This window comes from Bolinopsis microptera, chromosome 3 (genome assembly GCF_026151205.1).
Source record: "Bolinopsis microptera isolate Bmic1 chromosome 3, MBARI_Bmic_1.0, whole genome shotgun sequence".
Lineage (NCBI taxonomy): Eukaryota > Metazoa > Ctenophora > Tentaculata > Lobata > Bolinopsidae > Bolinopsis > Bolinopsis microptera.
In genome coordinates, this window is record NC_087074.1 from 11,071,874 (window position 1) to 11,087,238 (window position 15,365).

A 15,365-nucleotide genomic window follows, 5' to 3' on the forward strand; every position below is an offset into this window, starting at 1 on the left:
TGAGTGTCTAGACAATATGTCTAGAAGCTTCCCGGGATAGATAGACTCTATCTATCCCGGGAAGCTAAGACGCGCTTCTTCTAGACACTCGGTCTGAAACTGTAAGTTTATGATAATACTACAGACCTGGCTTCATGTTATTACATACATGATACAAGCCTAAAGTAGTAAGTTATAGTAGTAAGTCACTTTATGTATATATATATAACTCTGGATTTCACTTATAGCAGAAGATTATACTAATTAGATTAATTAGTATTATTAATTAGTATTATGTCGAGTTCCACACAGATACCCCGGGTTTAAACACACCATGAGCTAACAAGTAAGATAATCACTAGTTTAAACGATATTTAACAGATCACGTGATCAATTAAACCAGCTGCCCTCACTTACTAAACTCATAATACTCTCCTTTGTCAATATCACGGATATGTGAGTGTGGCCTGTCAACATTTTCCAGGTTAGCTTGAGATGTAGAGTTCACAGGTCTGTGCTGTGAGCTAGACTGATTTTACTGTTAATTACCCAACACTTGTCATTCGTACGATTAACCTTGAAGAGGTGGTAAAACTTAGTGTGAAGATGCAGTGAACTGTTATTATTAAAACATATCTGTAATCATTAAAACATATCTGTAATTATTTAAACTTATCAGTAATCACCGATGTTCCTATATTCTGGGCGAGGCATATTGTAAAAAACATTACGATACCCACATTCTACTACACACAATAATGTGTAATTTGATAGGTATGTAGACTGTATAACATACTATAACACGCTCTGCCTCCTCACTTTTAGATTTGTTTAATTGTTTTGGAGCTCTCTCTCTCTCTCTTGAAGAGACTTTATTTTCTGGGTTTGCTTTCTTAAGCCAATAGCTCAATAGGAATGCTAACAATCACTTCCTAGTATTTAAACCTTTAGTTTGTTCTGCATTTCTTTTTGATCCTAGATACATACTTGTTACTTGTCCTAATACTTCGTCTTGCTTGGTTGTTACTTATCTTTATTATATATTATATGTCCTCTTTATTCACCGTCATGTTTTGTAGTAAGCTTTATTGTTGTTGTTTGTTGTTGTTGTCGTTTGTTGTACTAGTGGGCTGTTCCTGACTGTTGCTGTTGAATGAGTAATGAGTGATTTGTAATCTGACCTTCTGCTTCAATCAGAAAGAAAATTATAATAGTTTGATGTCTCCGTCCCATATATGGTAAAGCAACAATGATAATTAAAGGGTAATCCCACATAATTAGGGTATTGAGTACTCTGTTATGTCAACTATTCTGAATAGAAGGCGTCACATAGCATCTGATAAAGCTTAGTTATCATGCTAGTGAGGACTGACCTATCATGTATAGTATATACGAACAATAAGCGCTAAGTAACTCCTGCACATTCAAATGCTGACAAAACTCAAGCATATCTGTGTCTACGCACTGAGTACATAGGTTCTAGCTCATATCGCAACAACATTACGAATTTTTGTAAAGATCATTGGTTAACCGACTCTTTAGATCCTTGAACGAATCTCGCTGCATAAATCTCTTTGGTAGAGCAATCGCAGATTACGAAAACAGTTTTGTATTCCTACACTAGTTTCAGCTTTCTCGCTTTGACAATATCTGAACAAAAAATGACCACTTTCGTTGCTAATTTTCTGAGTTTCTGTTTATTTTGCATGCCTCTGCTCTAGGTTTTTCACGCAGGCGCTTGAAACATGTCCCTAACCTTAGCATCGAGAACCTTCTCGAGAACCTCCTCTTGAATAACAGTCTGAACAAATTATTTTAGGTAGGAGTATTTCCATCCCCAGATGTATGGAGTTACTTATGATAGGAGGAACAGTTCTGAAATAAGAGAGTTCAAGGAAAATGTACTTCATGACCATCGCGGAGATAGTAAGTACAATTTAACCAGTCGTCTATGAGACTTAAAAATTTAAACTGAATCTCTGTACATGGAGAATCATGACAATTAAAATGGAAATAGTATAATTTTAAGAATGGTTTAAAAAATTGACTGTTTATCATTAAAACTAATGATACGTGATAAACAATAAGAACCCTAACTACGTTGAACTGTGCTATTTTGACCATCTCCAAGATACTCGGACAACACGACATCAAAGTCACCCACTCCTCTGCTACCTCCCTCCGCAACCTCCTCACCAAAACGAAGACCACACCCCTACTCACCTCACTCCCAACACCATCTACGAAATTTCCTGCTCACAGTGCCCCTCCAAATACACCGGACAGACCTACAGACCCTTGGTTCACCGCATGAAAGAACACGAACAATGTTACAGACCCAACAACGCCATCGACGAATCCACAGACAGAATCAAATCAGCCCCTGCACATCATGCCCTGACCACCGGCCACACCATCTCCTGGAACAACATCGAAGTCCTCAAATCCCTTACCTCACGCTCCCAACTTGACCTCACAGAACACGCAGCTATACAAATACGACAACCAACCATGAACAGAACAGACCGCGCACCCAAATGTAGTTCCCTCTGGGACCCCATTCTTCCTAAAATTGCCAAATCCTTAAAGTCCACACCATCTGGCATTTCCTTCTCAATCTCAACAGAAGACTAAATTTTTATTGACATTGTACTGTAATTTTCACTTTCCCACCCACACCTCCCCCACCCTCCATCCCTGACACCACTCAATCACATATAAGCATTGTCCACCCCATCACATTCAGCTGACGACGATTAACACATGTTTATTGAAAGCTTCTACAAGTTATATCATCGTATCTCTTATATGTTTCTAACCCAACTCCACTCAGTGTTATTTTGACCATGATTGATCAGTGTTGCTGTAGTAAAATCTTATTGTTTTATTTCAGTAGAGAAAATGTGCGAGGAAGTTTTTGAGATTGTTGTCAGAGCAGAAAACAGGGATGATGTTTTGGATAAGATTGGAAACGGTGAAGAGCTGTACGGGCACATACTTAAGTGCTGTAAAGAGTACATTGAAAATGAGGGTCATTGTGATGATATGAGTGGTAATTGTAATTTTACATATTATATTACATAGCAATCGTGTGCACTATTTGTCTGGGAATAAGATAATATTGTGTTGCTAGCGACCAGCTAGGCTTGATACCACAACTACTATTTCTTGTGATAAAATGATATTGTTTCAGATGAAAGAGAAGATAATCTCCAGAACTTTATCAAGTATCTAATGAGTATGTTATGTTAATTAGCGTGATAATTCTTGTGACCACTTAATGATTAACGAGGATTTCATATGAAATGATGTAATTCTTTCTTGTGCCTTGAGTTATTGCACACACTTTACAAAAAGGTTAAAACATTAATTTTTTTAGATTAAATAGCTTTTCGTTTATTCTTTAAAAAATCTTGCAGACAAGACAGAACCAGAAAACATATCGGAAAGATACAGAGAGACATTCCAAAACATCATTAGTAACGACGATGGAATGGAGTTGACTTATGATGAAATTGATGTTCTAAGCACCCTTTTTGAGGTGGGCATTTTAAATAATAATAGATAGCTAGGATTTGTAAGAATGTGTCACAGAAAGTGCAAATAATTCAACCGAGATAGTGGGATATTCCTTTTTTGGACCAGAAACACTTTCACAAGTTACTTACTTTCAATTAACATTTATATTTTCAGCCAAGCAAAAAACTGAAGAATAGTATAAAAGATTACAACAGTTCACAAGATTCCAACAATAGAATTGACGGGCTAGACTTTCTCAAAAATGTAGTAAACCACCTTGAAATTACAAAAGACAGAAAAGTTCCTAATCCTTGTGCCATGATATTGTACCATATTTATTCCAACATGATTGACTAGAAATTTGAAGAGTTTTAAAGGGGATCCATAGTTATCAATTTCAAAGCTGTGACATTTTTATTTCATGAATCATTTTTAAACAATATGTTTATTGTTCAGTAGTACAGACTGTTATTGCAATTCTGATTTTCGTTAGTTGTTTGACACAATAATAGATACAATAACATTTTTTATGAATTAAGTATCATTGAGTATTTCGATAGAGCTTATTAGTTTTAGGATATGTGATGTCCTAGAAAAGTCAAGAGACAGCCTCATTTGAGGCCACATTTGAAATTTTCTATCTTATGATTAATGATTTACTTAGTTTGATTTTTAGTATGAATTGCTGATTGAAACCATGCCAGTTAAGCTGGAACCTCGAAACTTAAGACACTCAAAGCAGTGGTGAAACAAAGGGCCCCGCTGACCCTGCTGTGCGGGGGTGGGGGGTGGCAAATAGTGAAGTCAATCCCGACATCGGGATTCCCGAATCCCGAGATTTCCCAACGATTTTCAATTGGGAATTCATGACCGGGAAATCTTCTCAATCCCCGATTTTTGGGAATCCCAGGATTTTTCTTGGTTGGGATTTCCGAATCCCGGGGTTGAATATTTTGATCGGGATTGACTTCACTAGCGCCAAATCGTTGTTTGAATGAGGGACAATTTAGAAAAACTTAACTAAAGTAATAGCAAAACTGCGCATTTTGCTCTAGAAACACACTTTTTTAGAGATTTTACCCGCTTATCCTCTATAATCGACTTATTTGTCCGATGTTTCGTTTCTACCTTAAAAGGGGGAAGGGCGCCAAAATGCAACGTTAAGCCTCTGCGTTACACCATGACTCATACTCAAAAGTTGAACTTGAAAAAATTGAAATCAAACTGAATTTTTTGCGGTCTGGACTCGTCAGCATGATACTCATTTGCGTAGTATCGTCAACAGCCGCTTGCAAAACAGAACTCATCGATGCAAATAATATGTGAACAGCAGTGAACAGGAATCATCATTTGCCAAAAATCCAGAAATATTTTGAATAATCAATCTTATCTGATGACTTGCATATGCCCCCATAAGTAAGTCTCTTCTGCAACTCTGTGCTACTGGCCAACGAGTCCAAGAACACTAAACAATGTAGCCTTCGCCTTCACACGAGCCTATACTGCATAATATGAGCTATGACTAGGTGTGACAACACACTGGTGTGCAACGCAAGGAACTGTCAGATACCCTCTCAGATACCCTTGCCAAGGATCGAAGACATTATATGTCTGCTTCCATAGCAAAAACATTCAAGTTTAACTGACCTGGACGATAAAACTACACTTTCATATATAACATGAATTTGACATTAATGCAGAACCATGAAAATTGAAATCGTTTTTGACATTATCAGAGAAAAAATGGCAAAATTATGCACAGCGCTCGATTTTTGAATGTGTGAGAAATATTTTCAATATTGCAGGTTTTTAAATAAATTCAATACCGTCGACGAGTCCAACTCGGCGCGTGTCTTGGTAGGTTGTAAACCTACAAATAGAAATGTGTTCAAAAAGTTTCAAAAACACGTTTTTTGATACATGTTACTTGCTACACGTTGTATACCGGCCGGCGAGAAAGCCTTTTGGGGCTGGTCGCGCGTGCTCAAAAGGGGTTACAGCGTGTGTCAGCATGTTTCGTAGCACAAACATCAGAGATATTGTATTTTTCCATTATAATTTAATTTAAAATTATCTACTAAAGTAAACAAATATAATACACAGCAAATAATTTTAAATTTATGTTAATACCAATCGGCAATCCTCAAGCACCAATATTATAAATTTATTGTAATTTAAAGTATATTTGATTTAAGTCTAGTGACAAGCCTAATTTAAACTTTAAAAATGCATTTTTAAACAACTTTAACTAATTGGACTGTCAAGCTAGTACAAACTAGCAATGCGCTATTGATCGACACCGCGCATGAAATAATTTGTTCTGTTCATACATCATATGTTTTTTCATTTTCAATTTTTAATTACTATATCAAATTGTAAAAACATATGAAATTATTCAAAGAATATACACATAATATAACAATAACCCTATATAAAATTTTTATATAGTAATTCAATAAAAAATCTTAGAAAATTTCATAAAAACCTTTTGTTGTAGTAGTTCACATAGCCATGTGCCTACGCGTACTGCGTGACGCGCTTGTTTCACAAGTAGGATTTTTTTTGCCGCCTACGGCGGTCGCGCGCTACTGCAAGCGAGAGGGCTCTGGTTAGAGCAATTGTAGTAGTAAAAGTAGCCAATTCAATTTGTTGGCTCTAAACTAATATCTAAATCTAATATCTTAACTATACTACCACTTTTTATTCTTCTTTCTCCTCTAAGAGCAATAATTGTCGTTCTTAATAAGTTAAATCTTATTATTTTCTTGTAGCGCGTTTTATTGTTCAACTAGAGGCCATCTAACAATGCACTACTGGGTCGCACCGCGCATCAAATAATTCTTCTCGGTAGATCGGCGAGATGCATTACTGGGCCGCGCTCAGCCTGTCATTCCGCCAAATCTATATTCGGTTATATATGTTAACATACATCGGTTATATATGTTAATGAACATAATAGCCTGGGGTCCTCAGGTAACGAGATGCACCACTGTGCCTCACCGAGCTGCGAAGGATTGCCATCGTGAATCAAATTCTTTTCCTGTTAAACGTCATCGCTTCACTGTATCTTTGGCCTGATTTTCTAGACATTCTATCAGCTAACTTTTTGAAGAACGTATTTGCTTCTCTTCCCATTCCACCTGTTGTTGATAGGACTATTGGTGTAAATGTTCCATGTTCCACCTCGACAATCCTTTTGTTGTACATGTTTTTCTTCTGTCTCTCATGGCTAGTGTACATACTCATTGGAGATCCAAGAGCCTTATTGGAAGGAGCTTGAGCATTAAATACTCTTACATCTAAAAATGCCCTTTCCAATGGGTTCCATACACTCCTAGCACTAACATCTAACCTAGCTCCATTTGCTTTGTTGGTCCCTGCAGGAAGTTCTCTCCCATTGACAGGGATAAGGAGAGATTCGGTGGTAACATCTTTTACATTACTATATCAAATTGATTTTAATTAACACTTAATTTAAAAAATCATCCAAACAATATACACATAATTGTCACAATAACTTTATATAAAAACAATCCTTCAAAAAATCAATATATTCCCTATTCAAGTTTGTGCTGGTCTTCAGGGAGGAGTGGAAGCAGCAGTCCATGCTGCAAGGGACTGCTTTGAAGACCCTGAAACTGAAGCTATCATCTTAGTGGATGCAGAGAATGCATTCAACTTGCTGAACCGAGAGGCTGCTCTCAACAACATGAACATCGTTTGTCCAGAAGTTGCTACTTACATAATGAACACCTACAGAATGCCTGCTAGACTGTTCATTGCAGGAGGAGATGAGCATCTTTTTAGTGAAGAAGGGACCACACAAGGTGATCCACCTGCCATGGGATTTTATGTTAAATTGTGTATTCTGATCAATCACGGGAGACAAAGTAAAACAAGTTGTAATTTGGGTTAGTAACTAAATTGTTAACTAATTGGTAATGGGTTAGCACACTAACGCTGCACTCACTATCACTGCACGTCACTCTACACAGACCTCAAACACAACTCTCACTCACTTAACCTCGTGAGTGGTGTGGTAATGTGATTACAAACAAATCTTCCCAAAACTGTAAATCCTTCTTAATAACAGTTCAAACTTCTTATAAACTACTTCTTCTAACTTCTTCTAACTTCTTAGAAACTAATTCTTCTATCACTTCCCCAGAAGTGATGTGAACGTGTTGTGATATTCCCTTACTCACAAACACTAGATCTTCTCTTTAGGTTCTTCTGTGTGGTCCCCGTGACACACACACACACACTGGAACTTGACTTGTCTGGCTTTCACTCTTACAGCAGCAGACACTTACTAGAACTAAAAACAACCCTGTAAATATAATAAAGTATGTTAGAAAGTAGTAACCCCAAAACTACAAACCTAGAACTAAAGGAACTACTACAAAGAAACTGAAACTACTACATAGAAACCAAAATAAGCTAAACATTACACTACCTGCCCTTCAGGGTTAGCTCTCGTTCCGTTCACCTGAATCCTCTATATTTACATCCTTGTTGTATTTACATGCTAAGGGAATGAGTGTGTGTGAAACAACAAAACATAACCACTCAGACATGTCTATGAATATAATAACTTAAAGGTAAAATATGATATTTTATGCCTGTGGTACAATACCATTGATTGATGCAGGAAACATTGAGAGAAAGGTGACTCAGATCTGGTATGCTGATGACTCTGCTGCTGGGGGAAAACTGGAAGAAATAAGGAAGTGGTGGGATAACCTCTGTATTAAAGGACCACTCTTTGGATACAACCCTAAATCTTCTAAAACATGGGTGATAGTCAAGCCTGAGCACGAAGAGAAGGCAAGATCCCTATTCCCAGATGTCAATGTGACAAGCATTGGTCGACGATATCTGGGCAGCTTCATCGGAATAGACCAAGGAATAAAGGCTTTCATTGAGGAAAAAGTTCAAGAATGGTGTCGTGATCTTAAACAGTTAAGTGATATAGCATCAAGAGAACCTCAAATAGCATACAGTGCATAAAGGTATGGGCTTAGTAAAAGATGGAACTATGTGTGCAGATCTACCCCAGGAGTTGCAGATAGGCTCACTCCTCTAGAACAAGTAACACGTGATGAGTTTATCCCAGCTATCATTAAGGGGGCCGGGGGGGTCTTCATCAAAATTCTCTCGAAATTGACTTTGTAGTTGTTTCTGATGGAGGGGAGTGATATCTATCAGCTGTTTTTGGTCCCATGGAAAAATATTGTTCCTAGCCGAAAATATTGCCGGTCAAAGGTCAGCGCTTATGTGTAATTGTATTGCGCGAGCGATTTTCGCTCGCGCTGAAAAAATCGTCAAAATACGAGGTCCAAGATTTTCAAAATCGAATAAAAAATTTTCTAAGGCCTATCTCAAAATTCTGGCCCGACAATCTCTTCTAATTGGTCCTTAGAACATATCCTGAAAGTTTCAGGGTGATTGCTCAAAAAATGTAGGAGAAGATAGATTTTTAGACTCGATTTTCAGGGCGCGCGATTGAAAATCGCTCGAGCAATACAATTACACATAAGCGCTGACCTTTGACCGGCAATATTTTCGGCTAGGAACAATATTTTTCCATGGGACCAAAAACAGCTGATAGATATCACTCCCCTCCATCAGAAACAACTACAAAGTCAATTTCGAGAGAATTTTGATGAAGACCCCCCCCCCGGCCCCCTTAACAGGCTGTTTAGCTGCACTGATGAACTAAGGAACATAATGGCTCTACCACCAAAATATGGAGGATTGGGTATACCAGTTATGATGGAAATGGCAGACCGAGAGTACAATTTCTCATGTAGAGCCACAAAACCCCTTAAAGGACCAGTTAACTGAAAAAAAAGTTATCCTCATATTTTGACAGATTGTGACAAATAGGAAACTAAGCAACGAGTCGCAATTCCTAAATCTCTAACTGCTCTCTAACGCGTGTAAATAGCGTTTGTATTATTTTGGCGATGACGTCATAAAGTCCCTTGCGCGTGCAGAGGAGCTCGTGAGACTGTATTTTACAGGTAGAAAATGGATATAATACAATGTTTTTCCCCGAATAACTCGAAAAGTAAGTAATTTAGGGTACATGTTGCTTCATAAGTTGTATATAAACATGGCCATTCTGCACAATTTGCACACATTCAAAAACCTTTAGGGCCTTCATAGCCCAATTTACCAGATACCCATAGTTTTGCATGATTTCTGGAACCGAAAATCAGTTTTTCGCCAATAACTGAAAAAGTAAGCACTTTAAGGCATATGTTTGTTCGTAAGTCATATATTAATATGCTAATTGCGGTTCTTTTGCACCCTGTCTAAAGACTCTATCTCGATCCTATCGAAAATGGGCTCAGTACCACGCCCAAAATGGTTTTTGGCGAATTTCTCGAAAAGTAAGGTTTTTAGGCCATGTGTTGCTCAATAAGTCCTATATAAACATGCATATGCAAATTCGTTTAAGCCTATTTTGAAGTCTCTACGACCTTCAGAAGCAAGGGGTCGGTTACGTTATTGGGTCAATATGGGCGTGGCCCTCCTGGGTTTTCTCCACGGTCAAAGAAATGTCTCCAAACGAAAATCGTTTATTCATACCTTCGGGAAGGTCTGTGCAAAGTTTCGTGAGTATTTGAACATTTGCAGGTTCATTTCCATAAATGTCCATAAATGACTGGACTACATAACTTTAGAGTTAACTTTAGAGAAACTCATAAGTCATTTATCTCAAATTAAGCTGTTAGTGTCCATGATCAACCTGTGGCGACAATGTTTTACGTGAAATGTAAAAATCAGGAGTAATATAAAAAGCGTATTTTTAGATTAAAGTGCTAGCTCATAGTTTTAGAATTGTATAGATTAACGTTGGTCGTTTAGACATCTAACAATCGATCGTGCCGTAATATATATGGCCAGAGAATAATAGGGTCTTGGAAATTCTATAGTTGTTCAGTGGGTCGATTGACTGAACACGTTTGCACTTGGTATTTAAACTTACCAGTAGTTTATTTATGTTATGTACCGATGATAATGCAATTAGGATAACAACTAGGTACTAAGCCGTAAGTCTAATTCAAAGCACACCACAGTGGTCCACCAGGCTATAATTGAACCAAAATCGAGTATCATGTAATTCTGTTTATTTATTTGTCATTTATCATAAATTATCAGCCGGTACATATGCTGAAGACGATAATTAAAAATCTTTCAAAATGTGGAAATGATGTACGATAATATCAACGATTTTTTTACACAGTCCAAAATTCAAGCAATTGGCAGTAAAAATTGGCCTACATCTGACTGGATATTCATAAAGCAGTCTATATTTGCATTCACTTACTCTTGTTGTTGCTGTTGTACGTGTTGAATACCTGTCTAATGAAAAAAAATTCATGTTGATATCTATTTTGGTTGATTTTTCATTTACCCTCAAATTTTAGACCCACTTTTTAACTAAAATTTTGGTTTTAAAATAAAAAAATGTTAGGTAGTGCGCTCGAGTGCACCTAAACCACCTATGGCATCCTAAAGTTCAGATAATTATCTAACTAGCCATAAAAAATTCAACCTGGGACAAGCTGGGACTTTTTTTAAAATCAGCCACGCCCATATTTGATCCCAATTATCCCAATTATGCAAAATCACCTTAACAAGCTCAAAACCATGCTTTGGGGTGCTTTACTTGTAGCTTCTAGTCTCCTGAACACAAATATAAAGTTTTATCAAAATTTGATAAAAATTGGCTGAGTTATGAGCAAAATACTATATGACCATATTTGGGCATACGCGCCAATTTTGATAGATTTTGATAGATTTTAGCCCATAATTTGACCAATTATCAATATTTTTGGATGAGACAAATTTTATATGTTAGGTAAGTATATACTGCACATTCTCTATGAATATCAGCTCAATATCTACCTAACTGTGGATTCTGTGTTCAAATAATGGCAAAAAATGAACAAAATTGCCCATATCTCAGTTCGCGACATTTGCAAAACTGATGTCGCTCAAAATAATATAACTCAATAGGGTTTCAATATTTTTTAATGAAATTTTCAGAATCAACGTAGAATTGCCTGAGGACCTTAAGTTGTGGAGTAGAATTTTGAGTCAGGCCTTTTAAACAAATTTAGCGGCCAAATTCTAAAATTTTCAGGGTATTTTTGGAAAAAATCAATTTTTTGATTTCTCATTTTCAGCCCTTCTGGTATATTTTGAGGTCTTCTAAGTGCTTTTAAACGTCTTTTTGGGCGAAAATACTCCAGGAAACATCTCCTGAGACAACAAAATGACCTAGAAGGGGTCTATTATAGCCTGACCCCCCTTCGCGGACCACTGTGCACACCGTACACTCCAATCAGTATTACTATTTGGTAGACCCAAGACCGGGTATTTGGCGGGAATTCTGTTCCCACGGCACTGTTCTGATAGAAGCTACTTCTACTAATGGTCCCAGAGGAACGGCCGTAAAGTAGCCAGACTTCTTGTCTCCTGTACTGGCTGACATATGCGGATTAAAGTTAGAAATTTTGCTATGCTATAAATATAATTGCTCTCGGAATTGAACAAACCCCTACTTATCTAGATCCTTTCTAAATTCGTTAGAGTTTCATGGACTGGGGAAAAATAATCGGTACAGTCTCCCTAGCTGCTTGTGTAATTAACCAATGAAAACGATCCAAAATTATCACATATGACATAAGCTAAGTTGTAATAGCAGAAACTTTCTAACCGTACATTCACCCGCCACTGTTCAAGAACCTATATCACTGTTTAAAATCATGATGACGTGAGCACTGTACATCCAATCAGCTATTCCTTTAGTTAGGATGATAGCCAAAACTATAAGGATTTTGGAGAACTAGGGTAATAGTCATAATTCTAAAATATGAGTGAGTTACACGTGTTTTATTGACGATGATAAACATTTGCAATGTATTACGCTATGCAAGCGCGCACTGAGGGACTTTATGACGTCACGAGGCCACAGCTTATTATTGCAATAACACGCGTTACTCGTACGCTAGAGAGTTGGTTCTTTCGGCGATACGATTCTTTGGCAACTTGGTCGTTTAGCTCCGGACAGTCTATGCAACGTCAATGCAACGTCCATGCAACAACAAAAGAACCGTCTATGCAACGTCTATGCAACGTCCCTGCACAATGAACACTCTATGCACACTCCCTGCACGGTCAGTCTATGCAACGTCTATGCAACGTCTATGCAACGTCTATGCAACGTCCCTGCACAGTACCATATGAACACCGGCTACTAGCCGGCTACTAGCCGGCTAGTAGCCACTTTTGTAATAACAGCTCCTCAACTTCACATTACCAACCGGCTACTAACCGGCACTTGAAAAGTGGTCACTAGCCGGCTACTAACCGGCTACTAGCCGGCTAGTGACCACAAAGTGGCTACTAACCGGCTACTAAGCGGTCACTAGCCGGCTATTAGCCGAGCTCTAAAGCAGACCTACTAGTAGCCGGTTCCAAACCGGCTACTAGCCGGCACTTAGAAAGCGGTCACTAGCCGGCTACTAACCGGCTACTAACCGGCTAGTAACCACCAAGTGGCTACTAACCGGCTAGTAGCCACTTTTGTAATAACAGCTCCTCAACTTCACATTACCAACCGGCTACTAACCGGCACTTGAAAAGTGGTCACTAGCCGGCTACTAACCGGCTACTAGCCGGCTAGTGACCACAAAGTGGCTACTAACCGCGCCGGCTACTAAGCGGTCACTAGCCGGCTATTAGCCGAGCTCTAAAGCAGACCTACTAGTAGCCGGTTCCAAACCGGCTACTAGCCGGCACTTAGAAAGCGGTCACTAGCCGGCTACTAACCGGCTACTAACCGGCTAGTAACCACCAAGTGGCTACTAACCGGCTACTAACCGGTCACTAGCCGGCTCTTAAACGGACCTACTAGCCGGCACTCGAAAAGCGGTCGCTAGCCGGCTACTAACCGGCTACTAACCGGCTAGTAACCACCAAGTGGCTACTAACCGGCTACCAACCGGTCACTAGCCGGCTATTAGCCGAGCTCTAAAGCAGACCTACTAGTAGCCGGTTCCAAACCGGCTACTAGCCGGCACTTAGAAAGCGGTCACTAGCCGGCTACTAACCGGCTACTAACCGGCTAGTACCCACCAGCCGGCTAGTGACCGCTTTTCAAGTGTCGGCTAGTAGCCGGTTTGGAACTAGAAGGTCCGCTTTAGAGCCGGCTAGTGACCGCTTAGTAGCCGGTTAGTAGCCACTTTGTGGTCACTAGCCGGCTAGTAGCCGGTTAGTAGCCGGCTAGTGACCACCTTTCAAGTGCCGGTTAGTAGCCGGTTGTTAATGTGAAGTTGAGGAGCTGTTATTACAAAAGTGGCTACTAGCCAGCTAGTAGCCGGCTAGTAGCCGGTGTTCATATGGTACTGTGCAGGGACGTTGCATAGACGTTGCATAGACGTTGCATAGACTGACCGTGCAGGGAGTGTGCATAGAGTGTTCATTGTGCAGGGACGTTGCATAGACGTTGCATAGACGGTTCTTTTGTTGTTGCACGGACGTTGCATAGACGTTGCATAGACTGTCCGGAGCTAAACGACCAACTTCCCGATTCTTTACCAGTTTGTCACAGCTGATTTAAATCTTAATAGCCAATTTGGAGACTACAAATTTTTCAGTTAACTGGTCCTTTAAAGAAGCTATTCTCAAGCAGATAGACAACTACACAGAGGACTGGAGACACAGTAAAGGAGTGAAAACTGAGATAACGACTGAACGAAATCTCTTTTATCGACAAAAACAAGCAGAAATACGCCAGGAGCTCGAGTCAACACCACTGGCAAAGTTGATGTTCCAACTAGCGGCTGAGAAAAAGGGGCAAGTGCTTGGTTAACAGCACTACCTTTAAAAGAGTATGGATATCTGATGAATAAACAACAGTTCTCAGATGCAATAGCTCTCAGATACAACCTGAACTTAAAGGACTGCCCTAAAACATGTACGTGTGGCCAGAAATACTCAGCAAACCATGCGCTCATCTGCAAACTTGGTGGATATGTGTCACTGCGGCACAACTCCCTGAGAGACACCTTTGCAGAACTAATGAGAATTGTGAAATGCAAGGATGTGCAGACTGAGCCAGTTCTTCTTACAGTTGATGGTCTAGAGTTACCAACTGGAACAGTCCTAGGAGACCAAGCCAGGCTGGACATTTCTGCAAGATCGATTTGGAATGCTTCAGAGAGGGCATTTTTTGATGTAAGGGTATTTCATGCCCCAGCCCCCTCCAATGCAAGCAAACCGATACCAGCAATGTACCTGTCCCATGAAAATGAGAAAAAGCGATGTTACAATGCAAGGGTTCTTGAAGTGGAGAAAGGAAGCTTCACACCTTTAGTGTTCTCGACTTCTGGTGGAATGGGTGGTGAAGCTGAGAGACTGGTCAAGAAGCTGGCCAGTAAGATGGAGTACCACACTGGCCAGAGGTACTCAGACGCTGTAGGATACATAAGAAAGCGCCTTCGCTTTGAAATCCTCAGAACAACAGTGATTTCTCTCCGTGGAGACAGAGGTGCGAGAAAAAACATTGTTGATATATAAACAGTCTAGATCTTAACTTGGAGCCACAAGCCCAGTGACATAAAGTGAGGAATCTAAGAATCTAATTCCTAGCCATATTAATTTCCATAGCCACGCCGACTAATTTTTGTCAACAAAATTATTAAATCAACTTTAAAATAGTCGCTCTCGGTTGTTACACACTGTAACGCCGCGCACTGTACTTTAATTCTATATTTATCTGAGAAGATGTTTGAATCGAGCGCAAATGCCAGATTCCTGTCAGGATCCTAGTTCTTGCGCTTAACTTG

The 15,365-nt window shown here is 39.3% G+C and overlaps 1 protein-coding gene across 1 annotated transcript; it reads left to right on the forward strand.

Moving 5' to 3' along the window:
- The first annotated feature begins 954 nt into the window (after positions 1–954).
- On the forward strand, positions 955–4,153 carry LOC134812981 (uncharacterized). The gene is made up of 5 exons (XM_063820615.1): positions 955–1,905; positions 2,873–3,031; positions 3,173–3,217; positions 3,399–3,520; positions 3,673–4,153. The coding sequence occupies exons 1-5, from the start codon at positions 1,821–1,823 to the stop codon at positions 3,853–3,855; spliced, it is 594 nt and encodes a 197-aa protein (XP_063676685.1). The 5' UTR covers positions 955–1,820; the 3' UTR covers positions 3,856–4,153.
- Positions 4,154–15,365: the final 11,212 nt, after the last annotated feature.

What these genes read in the sequence shown, in the direction of transcription:
- LOC134812981 (XM_063820615.1), top strand. Translation starts at nt 1,821, where the DNA reads ATGTATGGAGTTACTTATGATAGGAGGAACAGTTCTGAAATAAGAGAG. An exon ending in CTTTATCAAGTATCTAATGA is followed by an intron (nt 3,218 to 3,398) that starts GTATGTTATGTT and finishes AAAATCTTGCAG; the next exon opens with ACAAGACAGAACCAGAAAAC. An exon ending in TTCTAAGCACCCTTTTTGAG is followed by an intron (nt 3,521 to 3,672) that starts GTGGGCATTTTA and finishes TTATATTTTCAG; the next exon opens with CCAAGCAAAAAACTGAAGAA.